Genomic DNA, 18699 nt, shown 5'->3' on the forward strand with positions numbered 1-18699 from the left:
ATGAATCATTAATTTTACTCTTTTGTTATATATAATTATGACAGTAGAATGATAAATATTCAATCATAATTATATAATAAAACTAGAGATTTTGTAATGCTATATTGGTGAATGGAAAGATAAAAACAAAAAAAAAACTGACGAGTCTGTGGATTCATGTGTTGTCCCGTTTTGACTCGGCACTTATAGTGGTAGCAGCATAATGCACGTCTGGAGAATCGGAGTTGTACACATCCAGACACTTGTTCATAAAGTCAGAGCTGTAGCATGCAAGAATAGAATAATAGAATAATAAAGATCGTTTCCTACAAAGTATGCATGCAGAAATTGATCAAAAAATCGAATATATCAAGCAGTTAAAATGTTGCTATAATAATAACATTCCTACCAACAGCCCTATATAACCAGCTATAAAGCAAAACTAAATTATGTTACATGCACTGACGTAATAATTATGTACATTGGTGGGTTATATCTTTTCAGAAATTAGAAATAATTAATGGGCTAACTTCAAAAATGGACAATGCTAGCTTACATGTGTCCTGCTGGCACATTGACTTTTTTCTTTCCGATCTTTCCGTACTGCTGTACAAATAGATCGTTTCTTTCACTCTTTTTCCAAATGTAGTAAAACTCAATTAGCTCTTTCACCGGTCGAGTGGGAACCTGCATAGCAACACAACACACAGGTATAGGTAAACTTATAACTGCATGATTAATTTTGCAGCACTGAGACAACGGATTTGACCTACCAACTTTTTGATCAGTTTAGCACTACAACTATTACATACACTACAGGAAATCCAGGGACTACCCCCTGCACACTTTCAAAATTCCCTGATATGTATAAAATCTGTACTTCAGTACAGCAAAGGGAATCAACCAGGGTTGCGGTAGCACCATCCATACACAGATTCACAGCCTTATTTTGCACAGCTTAGTGCACTTGAACAAAAGGAGTTGTTTTTTTGCACTAGAAGGGAAGGGATTACATTGTGCCCCCAAGTGCCCCCCAGGGCAGGGGAATTCCCCCCTCAAAATCGGTGTGAACAATGACTATACTTACCTGCTTTTGTATTCGATAAAAGTTCTTGCCGTATGTCCGTAGGCCTGTAAATTAATGCATACGTATCGTCAAGAGTTTATTATATACTCTTAGTATCGTACGAAGTATAAAATAATAATGAATATCATTACACCCAAAGCTGTAAGAAATACGAATTATACGTGTGTAGAAATAGAACGAGTCGTACATGACTATAACAGATTTCAACGATGTCATAATTTTTCAAATCCCACAATCGTACTGTAACTAACGCCCACATATTTCAAGGAACTCGCCCACTCACAATGACTAGGAACTACTCCACTATGAACAAGCTTCCTGTGTCCCAATAAAACAATGGGATGTAAATCTTGTTTACATGTTGATGAGAAAAAGCCCACAATACTGTATATACAGGTAAAATGATTCTTCATTTCCTGTGTTTATCCTCATTAAGGCCATGAATATAATTAGTTCAAAGGCTTCCAAACTCCCTGGGCCTACTCGACACTGTAACCTAATAGTGAGACTTGGAATGACTAGAGAAAAAATCAATAATTGGACCTACATGCATATGCTAACTGTGGGCAGTAGAGGTTCAACTCTACCAACTTTTGGGATAACAGGTACGTCTTGTACTGCTTCCACCAATGTATCTTAGTTCTAGAGACTGCATATAGACTCGAAAACGTCGTCATGCTACTGGATAGTCTACTCAGCAAAGAAAGTTAACAGTCGATCAACAAAAGTTCAATTTTCTACACGTACACAAAACACCTATATTGTAAACTGGAGCTGTTGGTTGGTAGATGGAATGTTAAATGTTGTTTCTGACTTACAGAATGCCCTGAGGTGCATGATGACCGAAAGGGGGAAGGATCCTATACGCATTGCTAACTGAAAAACTGTTGCTTGTTACCAATGGAATTTAGTTCGCACTTTCAGCATTTTCAGTATTACGACAGGAAGAGCTAGGGGACAGGCAAGCCCACGAAATCAATTTTTAGCTGGATCAATAATTACTGTATCAGTAGATGTACATGTAAACATCAAGACATGCATGTGTACATTTCCCTAGTTATTACCGTTACTGAAATGTGAAACGTAATTCGAAAGTTTTTACCGTGGAATGCAAAACACATTAACCTTATCTAGTGTCAATCAAAAACGAGGGCATTTAAAATGGAGCTTTCATGCAATGACACATTACTCAGAAAAATTGGATGTGTAAACACGTATAAAACACGTATAAAATTATTGAATGAAAATGACAAACAATAAAGCGAAACAGTGGCATAGAACTACAATAACGTCACCATTAGAGACATACATGTAGGCTAATTATAAGGAAAGTCGGTAATATATAATAAATAGCCTGACACTAAGTCAGTGTGGGAAGGTCAGAGGTCAGATATCAAAAGAACACAATGATTGTGTAATTGACTCAACGTACCTTCTTCAAAACTCTGACATTCGGTTTCAGACCATGGCTCCATTACTCCTACAGGGAAGGGAACGTTGTCTCTGGTAAGCCAGCATCAAGATTCATTCATACTGCACGAACACACAATACTACACAAAGTGGCACCTCTATAGTACAAGGTAAGGCAAGAGATGTGCGAATCAATACAAATACACCCACACACCTATGCAAAACAACAACTAAGGTCTATTTGTGTTGAGTTTGACCTTCATAAAGTTGTCATACTTCACTAAAATTCAAGTTTCATATACCATTGGATTCCTCGTTAAAAAGCGCTTCTATCTATATGCTGTAGAGCTAGTAAGCTCCAACCAGCTAAAAGTTAGCATTTTCCATGTAAAAGTCCCAGGCATACTTGTCCCCACCACATAAAGCATAAATGAAGCCATAATTAACAACAGAACTTCCGGAGTTGAACTCAACGCAAATAGACTTTAGTTTTTGTTTTTTACTGCACTACAGAGAGCAATGTTGCAGCTCTGTCCTGCATGACTTTGCAATAGTTGAGTGCCGCAGACTAGGCGTTACATAATTCAAGGTGATACAGTAGAGTCCATTTGATAGCGATCACACTCTTTGAACCTTCTCTCTCCGTGGTCTATCGGCTAAGTCAACAGAAAGGGCAGACAAACTAAAATCACTGTGGTCCCACTAGCTGCTACCTCATTGTAATTGTAAACAAGCTATACAGAGGATTTCAGGTTGGTTGGCAGAAGTTAAAAGTTAAAGTGCAGTCAACCATGATCACTAATTGCATTAGTATGAAGAAACATACGTGTGTGGTCATGGTTGAGTGCACTTCAACTTTTAACTTCTGCCAACCAACCTGAAATCCTCTGTTACATGCAGCACAGCGAAACTCACTTTTGGGCAACCCTTGACTGAAGACCTTCTCCATTGCAGTGGGCACGTCATGGTTGCACTTCTCAAGCACCTCCAGAGCCTGTGTCATGCAGGAATATAACACACTAGGTTATAACCACGATCGATACACAAACACTACAACTACAGTACTGACAGTAGAACACGGCTGCACTTATGGAGATCTCATAGTCATCACGATGATTGTATTGTGCAGTTTCATTTCTCTAACTGGACTGCATAGCACTAGATATTCTGAATCACCTACTTCTATAACGTGAGAGCTTCTCATTGCAATCTACCTATATACAGTGTAACTAAATTCTGAGCCCCGAATGGATGCTTTTGTGTGTATGTAGAGCGAGATCATTTCACCATAGAATGACACAGTGACACAGACACACAGCAGGAAGAAACCAGCATGAATGACAATGCTCTCTTTACCTATAGATCCAAGCAAACCCATTGTACAAGTATAATAAGCAAAAACCACCGGTCAAGCAATACAGTGCAAAGTGATATACACGCGCACACACACACACATCATTGTTTTACAGCTAGTTATGCATTTCCTTTAGTGTACACTTTGGTACAGTTAATCGCATGAATAAACTTCAATGTGGTACCCTAAAACCCCCAGGGGGTCATGAACTGTCCAGGAGAGCAAATTAGGGACAAAGGGATTTTACGAAGGGGATTTCAAACACATTCCAATCTCTAAGAATGGGGAAATCCTAGGGAATTCCCCCAGTCATACAGGTCACCTTACAAAAACAATGATGTCATCATGTAACACTCAAATAACAAAGGAGTGGGAACTAAGCTATCCATTCAGATACAGCCTGTCTAATAGTGCAGACCTAGTTTTAGCCAATTACAATCCATTAAAATATGCCAGTACCAGCATGACACAAAACTGGTACTGGTACACACACTACATGCAATTTAATTCATTGAGAGCTGTGAATATTACGACCAATGAAATGACTGAGCCACTACCATGTAGAACTATGATACTATATTGCATAATTGTCATGACCGTTAACATTTGAATGGTTATTGCGAAACAGCGATCGACCAATAGCATTAAAGCTGATGTGATACACATATTGATGTACTGCAACAACACGTATAGGACATGTACTGAAATGGTGACATAATTATTGCAAAAAGGATAGGTTAGGAGTCGCACACCACCTCATACAGGTACACACATCATACAGGTACACACACACCCACACGCTCACACTAATACATGTACGTATACACACACACACACACATCACACACACACCTCTTTCACAGGCAAACGTAGGCATACACCTCACACTCTAACACGTCTCTCACACAAACACACCCACACACAGCAGGCACACACAAGAACACCCACACACATCTCTCACACAAACACACCCACACACAGCAGGCACACACAAGAACACCCACACACATCTCTCACACAAACACACCCACACACAGCAGGCACACACAAGAACACCCACACACATCTCTCACACAGACACACCCACACACAGCAAGCACACACCTCTTCGTTGTCCCTCTCTGAGTCATAGTGAGCAGTGGACTCAATCTGGGATAAGCCAGTCAGAAACTTGGTCACTGCGAGGATTGCAGACATACAAATGACAATAACAGTGATGACCATCTAACAGATATGAAGCCGTACGTTACAGCAACAATGACTTAGATATTGATCCACTCTAGGGGGAAGCCAGCTAGGACATAGCGATTACATGACATTTCACGCATGTAAATACAAAAGTGGTCAGGCAAAATAGTCCATGGATACTTTCTTATAGCAGATCTTACGTCAAATGAAATGGGTCACTAATAAAAGACCGCGAGCAATTAGCTGTAGGTTTCCACCATGTAGCCATCTCCACACAAGAGATAATAATTATGGGTACTTAAAACTATCATATTCATCAATGTTTCTAGTGCATGACCACTTTACATTAGAGCAACCTGCAATAATTATATGTATGTCGTACGTAGATGTGCAGATAAGGATTTAGTCATAATTGTACTGTGTAATACACACACTGTCTGCTTTCAAGCACAGTGAAAGTTTCGATTTGATCTTCCCAGCATTTGAACATAATTATTATTTCCCAAAATTGTGCTATACACAAGAAATCTGATGAGAAATAACGGCTACATGGAGGTATAGTCTAATCAGTATTACACGCAGCACCAGCACCATTACGTACCAGCTTGATATCAGGTAGGATTAAAAGTTTGGGGGGGAAGGTTTACGCACGCCGCGAAATGTTTGGCCACTCCCACATTTGTTGACCACACCCCCTATTACATGCTGGTGCATCACAGTAGATCTAGTTACATATTTATTGCACATCATAGACAGTACTCATGTGATGTCATTATTATACACACATTTTGGGGGGGAAGGTTCACCCCAGCCTCCCCACTAGATGAAACCCTGGATATAGTATTACTGTGTTCATTGCTCTAACCTGTCTGATCACTTGATTCCCTGGGTCGCCATTTGAGTACTCCAGTGGGTGTGGCCTTATAGGGAGTAGGCGGGGCTACACTTTGACGACATTCGGGCACATTGGCTTGATACTGAGCTCCCACCTTGATGTCCTAATAAAATGCGAAGTTTTTAGAACACACATTTTAGACCAAACATAAATGGATGGATGAATACATCGGCCTCTGACATCTGACACGAGCAGAAAAGAGAGGTAGGGACGAAGCTAACTGCTCATGTGTACATACCGATAGGAAACTGCAGCCACATGCACTGCACCGTGCACACATACATAAGATTACAATTAAACTTGTCTATAATTATAATTACGGTCAATCAAATCTCCTAATTTGTACTAGATCATGCAACGGTTACTAATCACATAAGCACGCCTTAGCCTTCACCTGTTTCCAATCTTCCCTGAGCAGAGGCCTAAATTCATCGTCACTCCCGCCAGAGTCCTCCATGAGAGTGGAGAAGTACGCTTCCACCATGCTGCCCTCGGTCACATGACGGGCTGCTCGTCGCTCAGGGAGGTCCCTCCGCAGGCGACCACTGCGTATCCAGTGGGAGGAGCTTGTTGCTATGGCAATTATAAAGGTAAAAGGTGCAACAGGGTTTTAAATACACAACATGAAAGTATAAAATAGGTAAAGATCATCTATTTAAAATGTAACTACAGGCCAAAGTTTACATTGCCATTACTACACAAGGTTTGTGTGAGAAAGGTTTTGTAATAAGCTGACACATAAACGTATGTGAGCTAGCATTCATTGCACACACAATCCATAGCTACATGTATTATATTATATGCAACAAAACAGCAAGTTATTCACATTAAGCAGAATTAGAGTACAGTTAGGGATACTGCACAACATACATGTATGCACACATTCATTGCATGCATACACTGTACACTGTACACTGTTCCTAGCTACCTTCGTTAGTGTCTGTCAATAGAGCACGGCGTTTACTGGTGAGCATCACGTCTTTAATTACAGGGTCCCCTCGTCTCTTCCCCAGCGACGACCTTTCAACCTTTCCTGCCTTCAGCTCAGGGTCAGAATTCACTGGTAGTGGGTGCGATTCCACGGAATTAGTTTTGTTTTCCTGAGTTTTGTCTTTCTGGTGCAACGAATGATTGTTTGAAATTTCATCTTTCTTGGGTGATGAGTTAGCGTTCGCTTGAGGGGTATCGTTATCTACATGTACATCTTGACCTGAGGCCGTTTCCAATTTAACATCCGGTAAGTCATTGGTCTTATCAGACACACGGCTAGTACTGGGTCCTGCACCATCACTAGCTCCACCCACCACAGCCTTGCGAGGACCACCCCCCACTTCATCACCAGAGTCACTAGAGTCACTAAGTACACTTTTTACACCAGACGGACCACCCCCGTATCCGTAACGAGCCAGCAACATCTCCAACGGCAGCTCCCCTTCCTGCACGCAATATTACTATGATTACATACTGATTATGTGGTGGGAGCAAGGAGTAACACACTATAATGTATGCAATAATAAAATGCGATAGAAATAATAGACCACTGATTATCGAATTGAAACACTTTGGATTATTCATGATGATAGGGCCCCACAAGCAATTATGGATCCAATCACATCATCTAGCTGATACTTATCTTTAAGAACATGTACATCAGATAGACCTCGCTAATTATCGAAATTGAACATTCAAAACAACGGGCTACATGACTAGACTGTACATTAATTGTAGGACCCACAAGCAATTAAGGATCTGATCGAGCTATAGGTTACACTGTAGAAACTGAATTATTAGCACTTAGTCGATTATAAGCGTATCTTTATTTTAAGTGCATGCTCAACTGCGGGGTGTTTTTCAAATTGAAGCACTTTTCCAATTATGCGAAGGATATTAGCTGCTAAATCGTTTATCTAAGAGCTAGCTAGCTTGTACTGTGCATGGTAGCTATATAGCTGGGTGATATTCATCTGAAAGGACTCTCTGGGCATGCTTGTTACTCTGTCTGATCACACTGAGAGAATGTGAGACATGGATGAGGGGGCCTTTTTATTCAGTTCCTGGTCAATATGATGTTTTTGGGGGCGAGCGAAGCAAGTCCCTACCTATAGTGCTCAATATTGCGTGTGTGTGTGTGTGTGTGTGTGTGTGTGTGTGTGTCTGTCTGTCTGTCATAGACCGGCACAATATTTGTTTTTTGTACTCATGACCCTTTACCCACTTGTAAGTGAATCGCTGCGTATGGGCACAATAGCTAGCTACACTCAGCAACAAGGCTCACAGACAAGACACAGACACTCTTGAGGCCACAGACACACCTGCAGCAGGTCAGAGCAGCTTGCTAGGCCACAGTAAATCACTAAAATAATGCTTGTCTACTTGAGTTCCGCATGGTCTTGATACAAACCTGCTAGTTCAACAGGACAACACAGAGACCAGACACTTCGGCAGGTCAAAGCAGCTCAGATGGAGACTTCTGAGGTCACACAGGCACGCTTACAACAGCTTACTTGCCAAGGATTGTTTACAGCATAATTGCTCGTTAGCCTTGTAACTTAATTGGGTCCAGCAAGAAACATAAGCTATCTCATCGTTGGATGCAACTTCGGGGTTAGAGCAGTTCAAGAAAGGCTGCCTTGTTAGACTCAATCACCCCATGACACATTGCGTCACCCTAGTGTTTGTATGATGTAGTATGATAAACCGTTGCTTGATCAGAGGCCGCAGCACCTTGTAGCTAGCTGCTATTAATTACTATGTCTGCCAAATGCAGAAATGCTAGAGTTAAATTAAGTTCACTGAGGCTACTATTTGAGAGCGCCTACTAAATGTTTCATTTTGCTACCAAAGGAGGCTACTATTTGAGAGCGGCCTTCATACAAGAGTGGCCTCTGAACAAGCATATACGGTAGATGCAGTTAGAGTTGCTGCTTGCTCACTTTCTAGCTCGCTATCGAGTCGTGCCTCGTCACAGAGACATCCGGTTATTGGGTGGGGCTAGAAAATGACTGCATTATAGGCGCACCCTCGAATATCAGCGTATAGAGCTCTCTGCTATTGATCCCATTAGCGCATACGCTAATAATCCAGTTTCTACGATATTCTGGCTAGACACACCATATATAGTAATGGCGTACTATTTTAGATGACATCTCAAGCTATACATGTGTATGCAGGGATCTGCCCATACTGGGGCTGCTTGTGGTCAGTACAAACCACCTCTAAAGGCACTTCTATTTCTGGCATAGTTTGCCACATGTTATAGAAATCAAGCTATTTTGTGTTTCAGGATTAAAGACACTATAGCCACCCACCACTTTCACAGAAATTAAAATTCTGGGCAGATCTCGCGTACATGGGGTTACACTAATAATTGCCTAGTCTAATGGGGGAACAGCATCATACACTGAGCAGGCACACAAGGCACACCAGGTATACTCACATTCTGCAGCTCATCCAGCTCGTCACTCTCTCCCTCGTCAACGTCCTCCTCGTCAGAGAGGGTGCTCTCATCGTCAAGATCACCATGGATCAGCATCTCAGCCGTCACTTCAAAATCACCATCACCTAATAATTATGATGGCGGCACGTGTGTCAATATTGAAGTCTTGGGGGTCTATGTTTGAACTTCAGTTTTTTGTGGTTGGATCAGCCCCTCCCACTCACAACAGAACACACAAAATTAATGATTTTTGTCACCTTGATTTTCCATATCCACCTTTGAACCAGAGATATAGATCTACATGTACATGAAAAAAACTAAGTGTACATCTACAATCAAGGAGCTCACACGTATTTATAATTAATTATAGGCGCTATTATCTAGAGTACAGCTTATCTCACCTACAGTACTTTCAGCTTCAGTTCAGGCCAAAAGCTAGAGCAGAGCCTCACGTGTAGTATAGAAAGTTAACCTTCTGACAACTCTATTACGGCAATGATTTCAAAGGAGCCCCACCCCCTTGCCTAGTAAGCAAAGATGGCTGCTAACAGTATCTAGCTTATAGTAGCGCTATGGCTTTGTGACTGGGTTATGATACCTGTGTAGCTAAGAGAGCAGAATATTTCACAGCGAGAGAGGATACAATGGCCACTGCCCGGACACCAGACAAACCAAACGACGGGTTCTTATCTAGGCTCGTTCAGTAAGCACATGTAGAGCTAGAGGCACATGTTGCTAGCTGGTACTACTAGCGGCAGCGCTAATTATAGAACTAGAAACGTGTGTCTATGTAGCTGTGTGTACTATGTAGCTAGGATGGAAATGCATGTTCACTGTACAATAATTTCATCAATATAAATTATTATTCACAAGCCTGCACATGCACAGGAGTGTCACAGAGTATCTTAGCATCCATTCACCCCCCCCCCCCCCCTCCCCATCCACACACACAGCGGAGTGAAGAAGCTTGTCAATGGTTCATTCGAGAGCCAGGTGCGTACAGGTCGCACTGCACTGGAGATGCCGTCTCATTCTTTGGCACCTCTACAGGCGCCAGTGATAGCGTCTACCACTGGGCCGTGTGCTGGACTCTGTCAGTTGCAGGCGGAACTGGACACACCCACACACGAGTCAGGTTCGTTCGTGCAGCCAAGATTAATGGCAGGGGATGTAAAAAAATCCAAACATAAGCATAAGCTAGGTGTTTTAATTTAATACGTGTTTGTGTGTGTGTGTGTGTGTGTGTGTGTGTCAAATTCCCTACAAGTTATGTGTCAGTGTTCAGAACCCCTGTAGTACATAATCACCTGAGCTGATACAAGTGTAGTTATTTTACAGTGTAAAGTTTTTTTACCCATTCATGTAACACACAATGCCAAAACACACACTGTAGGTACAGAAGTTGCTGGAATAACACACTGGTTCAGACCTCAACCCCATGTTGACGGTGAATCCATTTCCCTCTACGAGCACAAAGCCGGGAGCACCCAACACCATGGCGACCCGATAGCTGACGTGTTTGCAATCGTTGCCCGTCCTAACAACTGTATAATGGCCGTAGCTGATGGAGTAAACTGGGGTATAAAACCGCGACTTGCCGCTAGATGTGCAGTGCACGGATGTGTGGACTATCTAAACTCAAAGCTCTTTGAATGCCCCAAATCGCCCTGCACCACTCAAGACGTTTTCCATGACATCCTCCGTTCGTTTCACTCTGCTCAGAAGCTGATCATTCAAAAAGGTGGTACTACTACCACTCTGTGTGTTGCTGTTATTGTTGAGCTCCAGCAGGGTAAGGCTGGGGGGAGCTCCAAGTGGGGTCTTTGTGTGGTGTGTGTGGGGGACACTCTCTGTTACGTTTGGCGGAAGGAGACACAGCAGGTGCACGAGGTGACGTCAGCGACTCACTTGGGGAAGGAGCGGAACCCACGAGATTCTGGAGGGTGTCTTGGATGCGATTTAGGTGACCAACCAGATCTCAGCAATCTCCTCTGTTGCTATGTGCCAATTGCGGATGGTGATATTGTTTTTGCTGTTTCTGATGGAATTTCCGATAACATGGATCCGGTTCTCCTCAAAGAAGCTGCGAGTGATGCCACGCCCACCCCAACTTCCACCCCCTCGTTCGAAACGATCCCCCCTTTTCCACTCCCTGCCGACCCAACTCCCAACGCAGGACTCCAAGATAGTACACAACTGTCGCAGCTACCTATTTTAACACCGGAGCAAAGACAAGCACATGTGCTCAGTAAACTGTCAAACATGCTCAGAGATAGAAATGTAGCCTGTAATTTCAACTTGACGGCTACGGGTGTTAAAGACGCTGTAATCACATCGGCTATTGAAAGTACGGAAGAGAAGAGAAAATATTTGGAGCAGTGCTGGCAAGAGCAAGAAAACTGCGAGATGACTCTTTCTGAAAAGAGGGCAAATGATCGAAAAATTGGTCGAGTTGTGAGAACCCTCCCTGGGAAATTGGACCACGCGACGATCGCTGCGTATAGGGCCGGAAAATGTATAGTTTCAAGCGAGGAGAATGTGAAAAGAGGTCATTCGGCAACCCACTCTCATGTAATGAACACTGCGGTCGCTCAATCTGAACAGACTAGACGTCACAACAAAACCTTTGCAGCCACTGGTGGGTCTATATTTTATTTCAATCCTAAAGTGAACAATTCTACTGAGTTACAAATCCCAGGAACAGAAGAGTTATTGCCAAAATACTCTTTTCCTGAGCATTCGCATTCAATAGACAGCATTACTTGATTTGACTGTAGAGTGGTGTGCTTAATCTGAGAGTGTTTAGTGTGCCCTTTTATGTACCACGGTGTGCTAATAATAGTAACGTACGTGTACGTGTGCTAGGGTGTGCCTCTATTTCATAAAAACTTATCTCACTTCCATTAGGCATTAAGCGTGTATTGTTACCTGTTTATCTTGAAAGCATACTAATGAATGTACATTGTTGTTACATTGTTGATTTAAGTTCAGTTCTTGTTATCACCATGAATTTTTCTACACAGAGAAAGCTAGTGTGATATAAGTTCCAGCTATCAAGCAATCCTGGGCACTCAGATCACAATTGCAAGTCTATGAGCACTGATTTTTCAAATATTCCGTGTGTGTTATGTTTAATACTGTACTGTAATTATTATTGTCTGTTATCTGATTGCAAAATAATTAATTATAAGCAACAATGTGCTATTGTATTATTATTCTTGCGGTATTCATCATGTGATGTGATTGTTATAGTATGGAGTAATCATGAGTAGTCAATGCATAAAGTGACTATACTTGATACAACACAAGTATAGCAGCCTGTATTGAATTTTAGCTAGCTACAGCAATTTGATGCTTGGTTTTTTTACGTGAGTGAGTTATCTTCTCCTTCATTAGTTCACTTCGGAGTGTCTTGCACTCATCGACAGTTGACTCACGAATCTAGGTAGAACAAAAAGCTAGTGAATTGATTGCATGCGTTCAATTGTAACAATAACCAGGAGAGTACATGTACATAATTATGTCACAGTAAGTGTTACACAACAAAAGGAATGGTGTGGAGAAAAAAATTATAGTGCCCAAGTGAGGCTTATAAAGTTATTGTTGGAGCGATTGAGTGCTTTTATTTTTTTACCTTTCTCTCTGCTGACAATTGAAGCTTCACACTCTCCAGTTTTGACCTCAAACGCTCAATATCACGCTTGCGTCTTTTACACCGAATCTTTACATTGGACTGCATGCATGTGACAATAATAAAGCTGTACTGTTGTCACATGAATAATGAACTGTAGGAATTACTCAAGTTTTGATTATAGTGAAAACACATGCACATAGTTACCGGCCGTACAATGGGTTATTTTTTCGGCACTAAATTTTCACGGATTGCTTATTATAATAAACTAAACATTTCGAGGGTATAGAGGCTCAAATGACCACACCCTTATGGAGGAGCAGCTTCAAGGCTTCAATACCGTCAATTTTCAAGGCACTTCATTTTTTAGGGTTTGAGGTCCTTCCGAAAACCGCGGGAATGTAGGGCCTCTAAAATATTAACCAGCTATACAGTAGTAACAATTAATAGCTAGTTTACTCGTACTGCTATGAAACTTACCAATTCAGATGGTGGTTCTACTTTAGGGTTGTGGGTTAATTTCTGCATAGCCCCTAGTAAAATTAACAATAATTATATAATAATTATTATTATAAGGTTATACATTATTTTGTTTAGTACGTACTTGTGTACTTCTTGGCTTTTATCTTGTCCAACCCATTCTTGATTTTCTCGTTGCCATTTCTTGTCCTGTGTATCTTCTCTTCCAGGATAGTGGACATCTTCTTTTCTTGAAAATATTTGATTTTCCATTCATTGCCATCTATGTGCAGGTAAATTGTATACACGAGCTATACACAAGCAGCAACTCACGTTTTTCTCTATGCGTTCTTACGACAATCTGTATACTTCTCAGAGCAGAACTTAGTTTTGCCTTCAATGAAAGCAATTCTTCACTGCATTAACATTAATATAACAGGTAACAAGCAACGGCAAGTTTGTTTTCTTACCTTTCTTCTTTCATTCTTCTAATCTCACCCAAGATATCATTGGCTGTCATACAGGTAAAGCAGATTAACCACAAACACATGCTCTAACCATAGATACTCAATCTATGCTCTAACCGTATGGAGATGGTATGAACAGTTAATATTTTGGCATACGAAATTGTCAATCCACAATCACATAACTTTATGGGACTGAGAGTGGTGGCATTATAAATGCACATGCACAGTATTGTAAATTGCTACTCATGCAGATCGATTCGACAATTAAACTAGCTCCAACTGTATATGCGAATGTGTATATATAATTATAGCTAAATGCAGATGTGTATACCGTATAGCGGGTAATTTTCGGGGGACAAAATATTCGTGGTTCAGCAATATTGAGACATTTCGTGGGTAATATTTTCGTGGTTGCTGCTTGGATTGTAGGTAAAGGTAGGCAAGGTCGCTTCATTCGTGGGTAAAATATTCGTGATCAGACCTCCAACCACGAAAACCACGAATATTTTGCCCCACGAAAATTACACGCTATACGGTATATACCCTTGAAAGAAGGAGCACTATAAAATTATGAAAGACTTATAATAATTATGTATGTATAATTATAGCGACTCATTGTAAAACCCGTTGTCAGAATTATTATTATACTCACTTTCAGCAGTTGAAGGTCTAGGCTTGTTCACAATTGATTCAGAGGCAGCAGTAGCAGAGCCAGCCTCAGTCGAACCTTTGTACTTCGTCAAGAACAACAGATCTATATTATTCCCAATTTTCTTATGCTCTGTTACTGTGATTGCCGGTAGAGGAGGTGGAACACTGGCGAGTTTGAGATCTGCAGTATCAAATTTTGGTTTGATTGTAGTATTTTCTGACTTTTTCTCTCGTGAGAATATTCTTCTGGAATTCTTAGTCGAATTAGATTCATCAATGGTTTGATGAGTTGCTACTTTTGGCTCTTTGTTTTTTGGCTGCTCAGTCACTCCAGTGGGTGATTTGTGCTTAGTCAGGGACAACAGATCCTTCTTTCCAATTTTGTTACTCTCTGTTACTGTAATCGCTGGTGGTAGGGGTGGAACATTGGCGAGTTTGAAATCAAACTTCGGTTTGAAATTAGTGTTTTTCTCCTGTGAGAGTATTTGTCTGGAATTATTAGTCTTATTAGGCTCGTTGATGGTTTGTTGAGTTGCTACTTCTGGCTGCTTGTGTTCTAAAGCAATAGTTGGATACGTGTCCTTGCTTTGCTCAGCCATTCTTTTTTCAGTGGAGACAGCCGGGTCACTCGGTGAGTTGATTTGACCATGCTTGATTCCTTTTTTCCCGCCCTGCTCCTCAGCTTTCTGATTTAAAGTAATAGTTGGATACGTATTCTTGCGTTCCCTTTGCTCAGCCATTTTTCTTTCAGTGGTGATAGCCGGATCACTCGGTGAGTTAAATTGACCATGCTTGATTCCTTGTTTCCCGACCTGCTCCCCAGCTTTCTGATTTAAAGTAATAGTTGGATACGTGTTCTTGCGTTCCCTTTGCTCAGCCATTTTTCTTTCAGTGGAGATAGCCGGATCACTCGGTGAGTTGATTTGACCATTGATTCCTTGTTTCCCGACCTGCTCCCCAGCTTTCTGATTTAAAGTTATAGTTGGATACGTGTTCTTGCGTTCCCTTTGCTCAGCCATTTTTCTTTCAGTGGAGATAGCCGGATCACTCGGTGAGTTGATTTGACCTTGCTTGATTCCTTGTTTCCCAACCGGCTCTCCAGCTTCAGTCTGGTTTAAAGTAATAGTTGGATACGTGTTCTTGCGTTCCCTTTGCTCAGCCATTCTTTTTTCAGTGGAGAAAGCTGGATCACTCGGTGAGTTGATTTGACCATGCTTGATTCCTTGTTTCCCAACCTGCTCCCCAGCTTTCTGATTTAAAGTAATAGTTGGATACGTGTTCTTGCGTTCCCTTTGCTCAGCCATTTTTCTTTCAGTGGAGATAGCCGGATCACTCGGTGAGTTGATTTGACCTTGCTTGATTCCTTGTTTCCCAACCGGCTCTCCAGCTTCAGTCTGGTTTAAAGTAATAGTTGGATACGTGTTCTTGCGTTCCCTTTGCTCAGCCATTTTTCTTTCAGTGGAGATAGCCGGATCACTCGGTGAGTTGATTTGACCTTGCTTGATTCCTTGTTTCCCAACCGGCTCTCCAGCTTCAGTCTGGTTTAAAGTAATAGTTGGATACGTGTTCTTGCGTTCCCTTTGCTCAGCCATTCTTTTTTCAGTGGAGAAAGCCGGATCACTCAGTGAGTTGATTTGACCATGCTTGATTCCTTGTTTCCCGCCCTGCTCCTCAGCTTTCTGATTTAAAGTAATAGTTGGATACGTATTCTTGTGTTCCCTTTGCTCAGCCATTTTTCTTTCAGTGGAGACAGCCGGGTCACTCGGTGAGTTAACTTGACCATGCTTGATTCCTTGTTTCCCAACCGGCTCTTCAGCTTTCTGATTTAAAGTAATAATTGGATACGTGTTCTTGCGTTCCCTTTGCTCAGCCATTTTTCTTTCAATGGAGATACCAGGGTCGCTCTGTGAGTTGACTTGACAATGCTCACTTTGTTTCCCACCCTGATTGTTTTCAGACTCATGTGAGTTGCCAGATTGAGAGTGGTTGTGTGTTGTAGACAGTTCAGCTTCTGTGGTATTCGTTTTGGTAGTATTGCTAGAACCAACTTTGCTGTTCTGCTTGCTCACTGTTGGTCCAGCATTCTTGCTGTCTGAGCATCGTTCCTCTTGGTTTGTAAGTGTAGGTGCTGATTGGTGAAAGTTCTGAATTGCCATTCCTTGACTCAAAACTGTGGATGTAAAATCATTCTGCTCCAAATTTCCACTATTGTCTGTTTTTGACCTCTGAGTGGCAGAGCCTGTTACATGCATCTTCAAACCTAAATTCGACAAGCCATTAGTGTCAGATGAAGATCTGGAGTTGCTACTGGTGTGTGTTCCATTGGGGTGATCAATCACTTGTTGTGATGAGCCATTACCCTGAGGGTAGGTTTTTGAAGTACCTCTGAACTTAGCGAATGCACCTTCTTTTAACGGCTTAGAGTGGTCGTGACTCGATGAAGCAGGAGTACATGTATCGCTGTGAAAACGTTTGTTAGTACTCTTTCCAGGTTGTGAGAACTCCGATGTAGCGATGTAATCGGTGGGATTATGGCAGCAGCTGTGAGCGTCATTGTGCACGGGAAAGCTGCAGCCGGTGCCACGGTAACGTTCTTCCCACCAGAGATTGGGTGTCGTGCGAGAGCAGAGATGGTGGTCATGGTGGTAGGGTGGATTAGAACAGTGGCCTACAGAAATGTAAATAACACTAATTTCTTTAGCTATCTGCACTCTCACCTGCACAATAGTTGTTTTTATTGCAGTTGCAATTCTCGATTGAACTTTTTTTTCCGTTCACATTTTTGACTGGTGGCAGCAGCTCCTGGTTGCTATGTAGATAGCTTGAATTCAGAATGTAAATCTCCGGGCATGGAGCCTATATATAAGATGTTGATTGTAGAGTGCATGATAATAATGGCTATTATAACATGAAACACTCCACTGACAGATGCCATTTCATGAAGCTAAAAAGCATTGACAAACATAATAAAAACTCACAATTGGAGGAAGAAAGAGCCTCACTTTTAGCACTGACTCTTGTTTTGGACCAACCTATATATAATTGTGCAGAGAAATACAAATGCATACTGTGACTATATACATGCACTTACTAATGTAAGACGATGGCCAACATTACGCAAGAAGATGTAACTTTCTGGCAGAAAATTGCTGTCGAGTTGCTGGGATACTTCGTCCTTTAAGTCAACAAGTGTGACATCAGGGCATACCCTGAGGAAATTGAAGTTAGTGCTACCAATCCAGCAGCTGTGTAACTGCATGGATACTGTTGTTATGTGAACATTACCTCACAAACCCCGCTGATATTGACGTTGTGCACGTACTCAAATTAGCGTGCCTGAGGTCAGTCTTCCACTGTGACTGAGGAACTACAAGGATGTTCACATCGATCTTCTGCAAGGAGTACATAATCATTGCATATGAAGTACTTATAGTCATATTTGCACCCTCACGCAAACCAAAGAACAAACCAAAGATCATTGTTTATTTTGGCTTGTAGATAGCTGGTAGTTTAGAGCGCTTGTAGTTAGTTTGTAGTTAGCTAGCTACCTTGTACATACTATAGACTTGCAAGCCATCACTGTTGCACGGCAAACAGTAGACTGCATGGTCAAACTCCGTGTAGAGACTCGTGTTGCTCAGTCAGCATATCACATAAAGATTGTAAATGGCTGCGGTTTTTGTGACGTCAGTCTACTGCACGTGATACTTAGAGTTTTCAATATATACGTCACTATATCAATGCAGATCTTGTGGTACTGCATGCGATGCGGTCTAGCCACTGAGTTGCCACATATATCGTGGCAAACGTTGCACGAGTTTTTACACGGGATTTGACCAATCTACTGTTCCCCGTGCAACAGTGACGGCTTGCGAGTTTATGTACATACCTTGTCTGCATGATCATGATTGCCTGGGTCTTCTTTACAGGAATACATTATGATCCCTCAAATTATCATGAACATGTTTACAGCCACTCTACAGATCACACTTCTCTAATAATTATGCTTTTGGAGAGCTGTCCCACAGTACTCAGTACATCACTTAGCAACAATTGCCACTGTCAGACTGCAGTCGATCCACGTACTTGATCTTCTGCAACACTGAAAATGAACAAATTGGGGCGGGGCTCGAACGCTTCA

At 41.7% G+C, this 18699-nt stretch overlaps 3 protein-coding genes across 3 annotated transcripts; 1 reads left to right on the forward strand and 2 right to left on the reverse strand.

Moving 5' to 3' along the window:
- Positions 1–46: 46 nt before the first annotated feature.
- LOC135335588 (mesoderm induction early response protein 1-like) lies at positions 47–9862 on the reverse strand. The gene is made up of 12 exons (XM_064531116.1): positions 9752–9862; positions 9608–9647; positions 9351–9475; positions 6843–7350; positions 6309–6487; positions 5885–6017; positions 4936–5009; positions 3393–3471; positions 2499–2546; positions 1067–1110; positions 536–666; positions 47–260 (listed from the first exon to the last, which is right to left on the reverse strand). The coding sequence occupies exons 2-12, from the start codon at positions 9618–9620 to the stop codon at positions 155–157; spliced, it is 1440 nt and encodes a 479-aa protein (XP_064387186.1). The 5' UTR covers positions 9621–9647; positions 9752–9862; the 3' UTR covers positions 47–154.
- LOC135335586 (PP2C-like domain-containing protein CG9801) lies at positions 9846–12580 on the forward strand. The gene is made up of 4 exons (XM_064531115.1): positions 9846–10053; positions 10304–10485; positions 10744–11988; positions 12374–12580. Exons 1-4 carry the CDS (start codon positions 9995–9997, stop codon positions 12391–12393), a joined length of 1506 nt encoding a protein of 501 aa, XP_064387185.1. The 5' UTR covers positions 9846–9994; the 3' UTR covers positions 12394–12580.
- On the reverse strand, positions 12551–18690 carry LOC135335585 (uncharacterized). The gene is made up of 12 exons (XM_064531114.1): positions 18448–18690; positions 17844–17950; positions 17650–17767; positions 17537–17590; positions 17276–17414; positions 14560–17226; positions 13911–13953; positions 13774–13856; positions 13586–13723; positions 13462–13514; positions 12985–13083; positions 12551–12791 (listed from the first exon to the last, which is right to left on the reverse strand). Exons 1-12 carry the CDS (start codon positions 18493–18495, stop codon positions 12681–12683), a joined length of 3660 nt encoding a protein of 1219 aa, XP_064387184.1. The 5' UTR covers positions 18496–18690; the 3' UTR covers positions 12551–12680.
- Positions 18691–18699: the final 9 nt, after the last annotated feature.

This window comes from Halichondria panicea, chromosome 4, assembly GCF_963675165.1.
Source record: "Halichondria panicea chromosome 4, odHalPani1.1, whole genome shotgun sequence".
Lineage (NCBI taxonomy): Eukaryota > Metazoa > Porifera > Demospongiae > Suberitida > Halichondriidae > Halichondria > Halichondria panicea.

What these genes read in the sequence shown, in the direction of transcription:
- LOC135335588 (XM_064531116.1), bottom strand. An exon ending in CAGAGAGGGACAACGAAGAG is followed by an intron (nt 3,472 to 4,935) that starts GTGTGTGCTTGC and finishes TGCATGACACAG; the next exon opens with GCTCTGGAGGTGCTTGAGAA. An exon ending in AATGTGCCAGCAGGACACAT is followed by an intron (nt 261 to 535) that starts GTAAGCTAGCAT and finishes TGCATGCTACAG; the next exon opens with CTCTGACTTTATGAACAAGT.
- LOC135335586 (XM_064531115.1), top strand. Translation starts at nt 9,995, where the DNA reads ATGGCCACTGCCCGGACACCAGACAAACCAAACGACGGGTTCTTATCT. An exon ending in TTCTTATCTAGGCTCGTTCA is followed by an intron (nt 10,054 to 10,303) that starts GTAAGCACATGT and finishes CCACACACACAG; the next exon opens with CGGAGTGAAGAAGCTTGTCA. An exon ending in CAAAACCTTTGCAGCCACTG is followed by an intron (nt 11,989 to 12,373) that starts GTGGGTCTATAT and finishes TTTTCTACACAG; the next exon opens with AGAAAGCTAGTGTGATATAA.
- LOC135335585 (XM_064531114.1), bottom strand. Translation starts at nt 18,495, where the DNA reads ATGTATTCCTGTAAAGAAGACCCAGGCAATCATGATCATGCAGACAAG. An exon ending in TAAAAACAACTATTGTGCAG is followed by an intron (nt 17,227 to 17,275) that starts GTGAGAGTGCAG and finishes ACATTTCTGTAG; the next exon opens with GCCACTGTTCTAATCCACCC. An exon ending in AAAAGCCAAGAAGTACACAA is followed by an intron (nt 13,515 to 13,585) that starts GTACGTACTAAA and finishes TAATTTTACTAG; the next exon opens with GGGCTATGCAGAAATTAACC.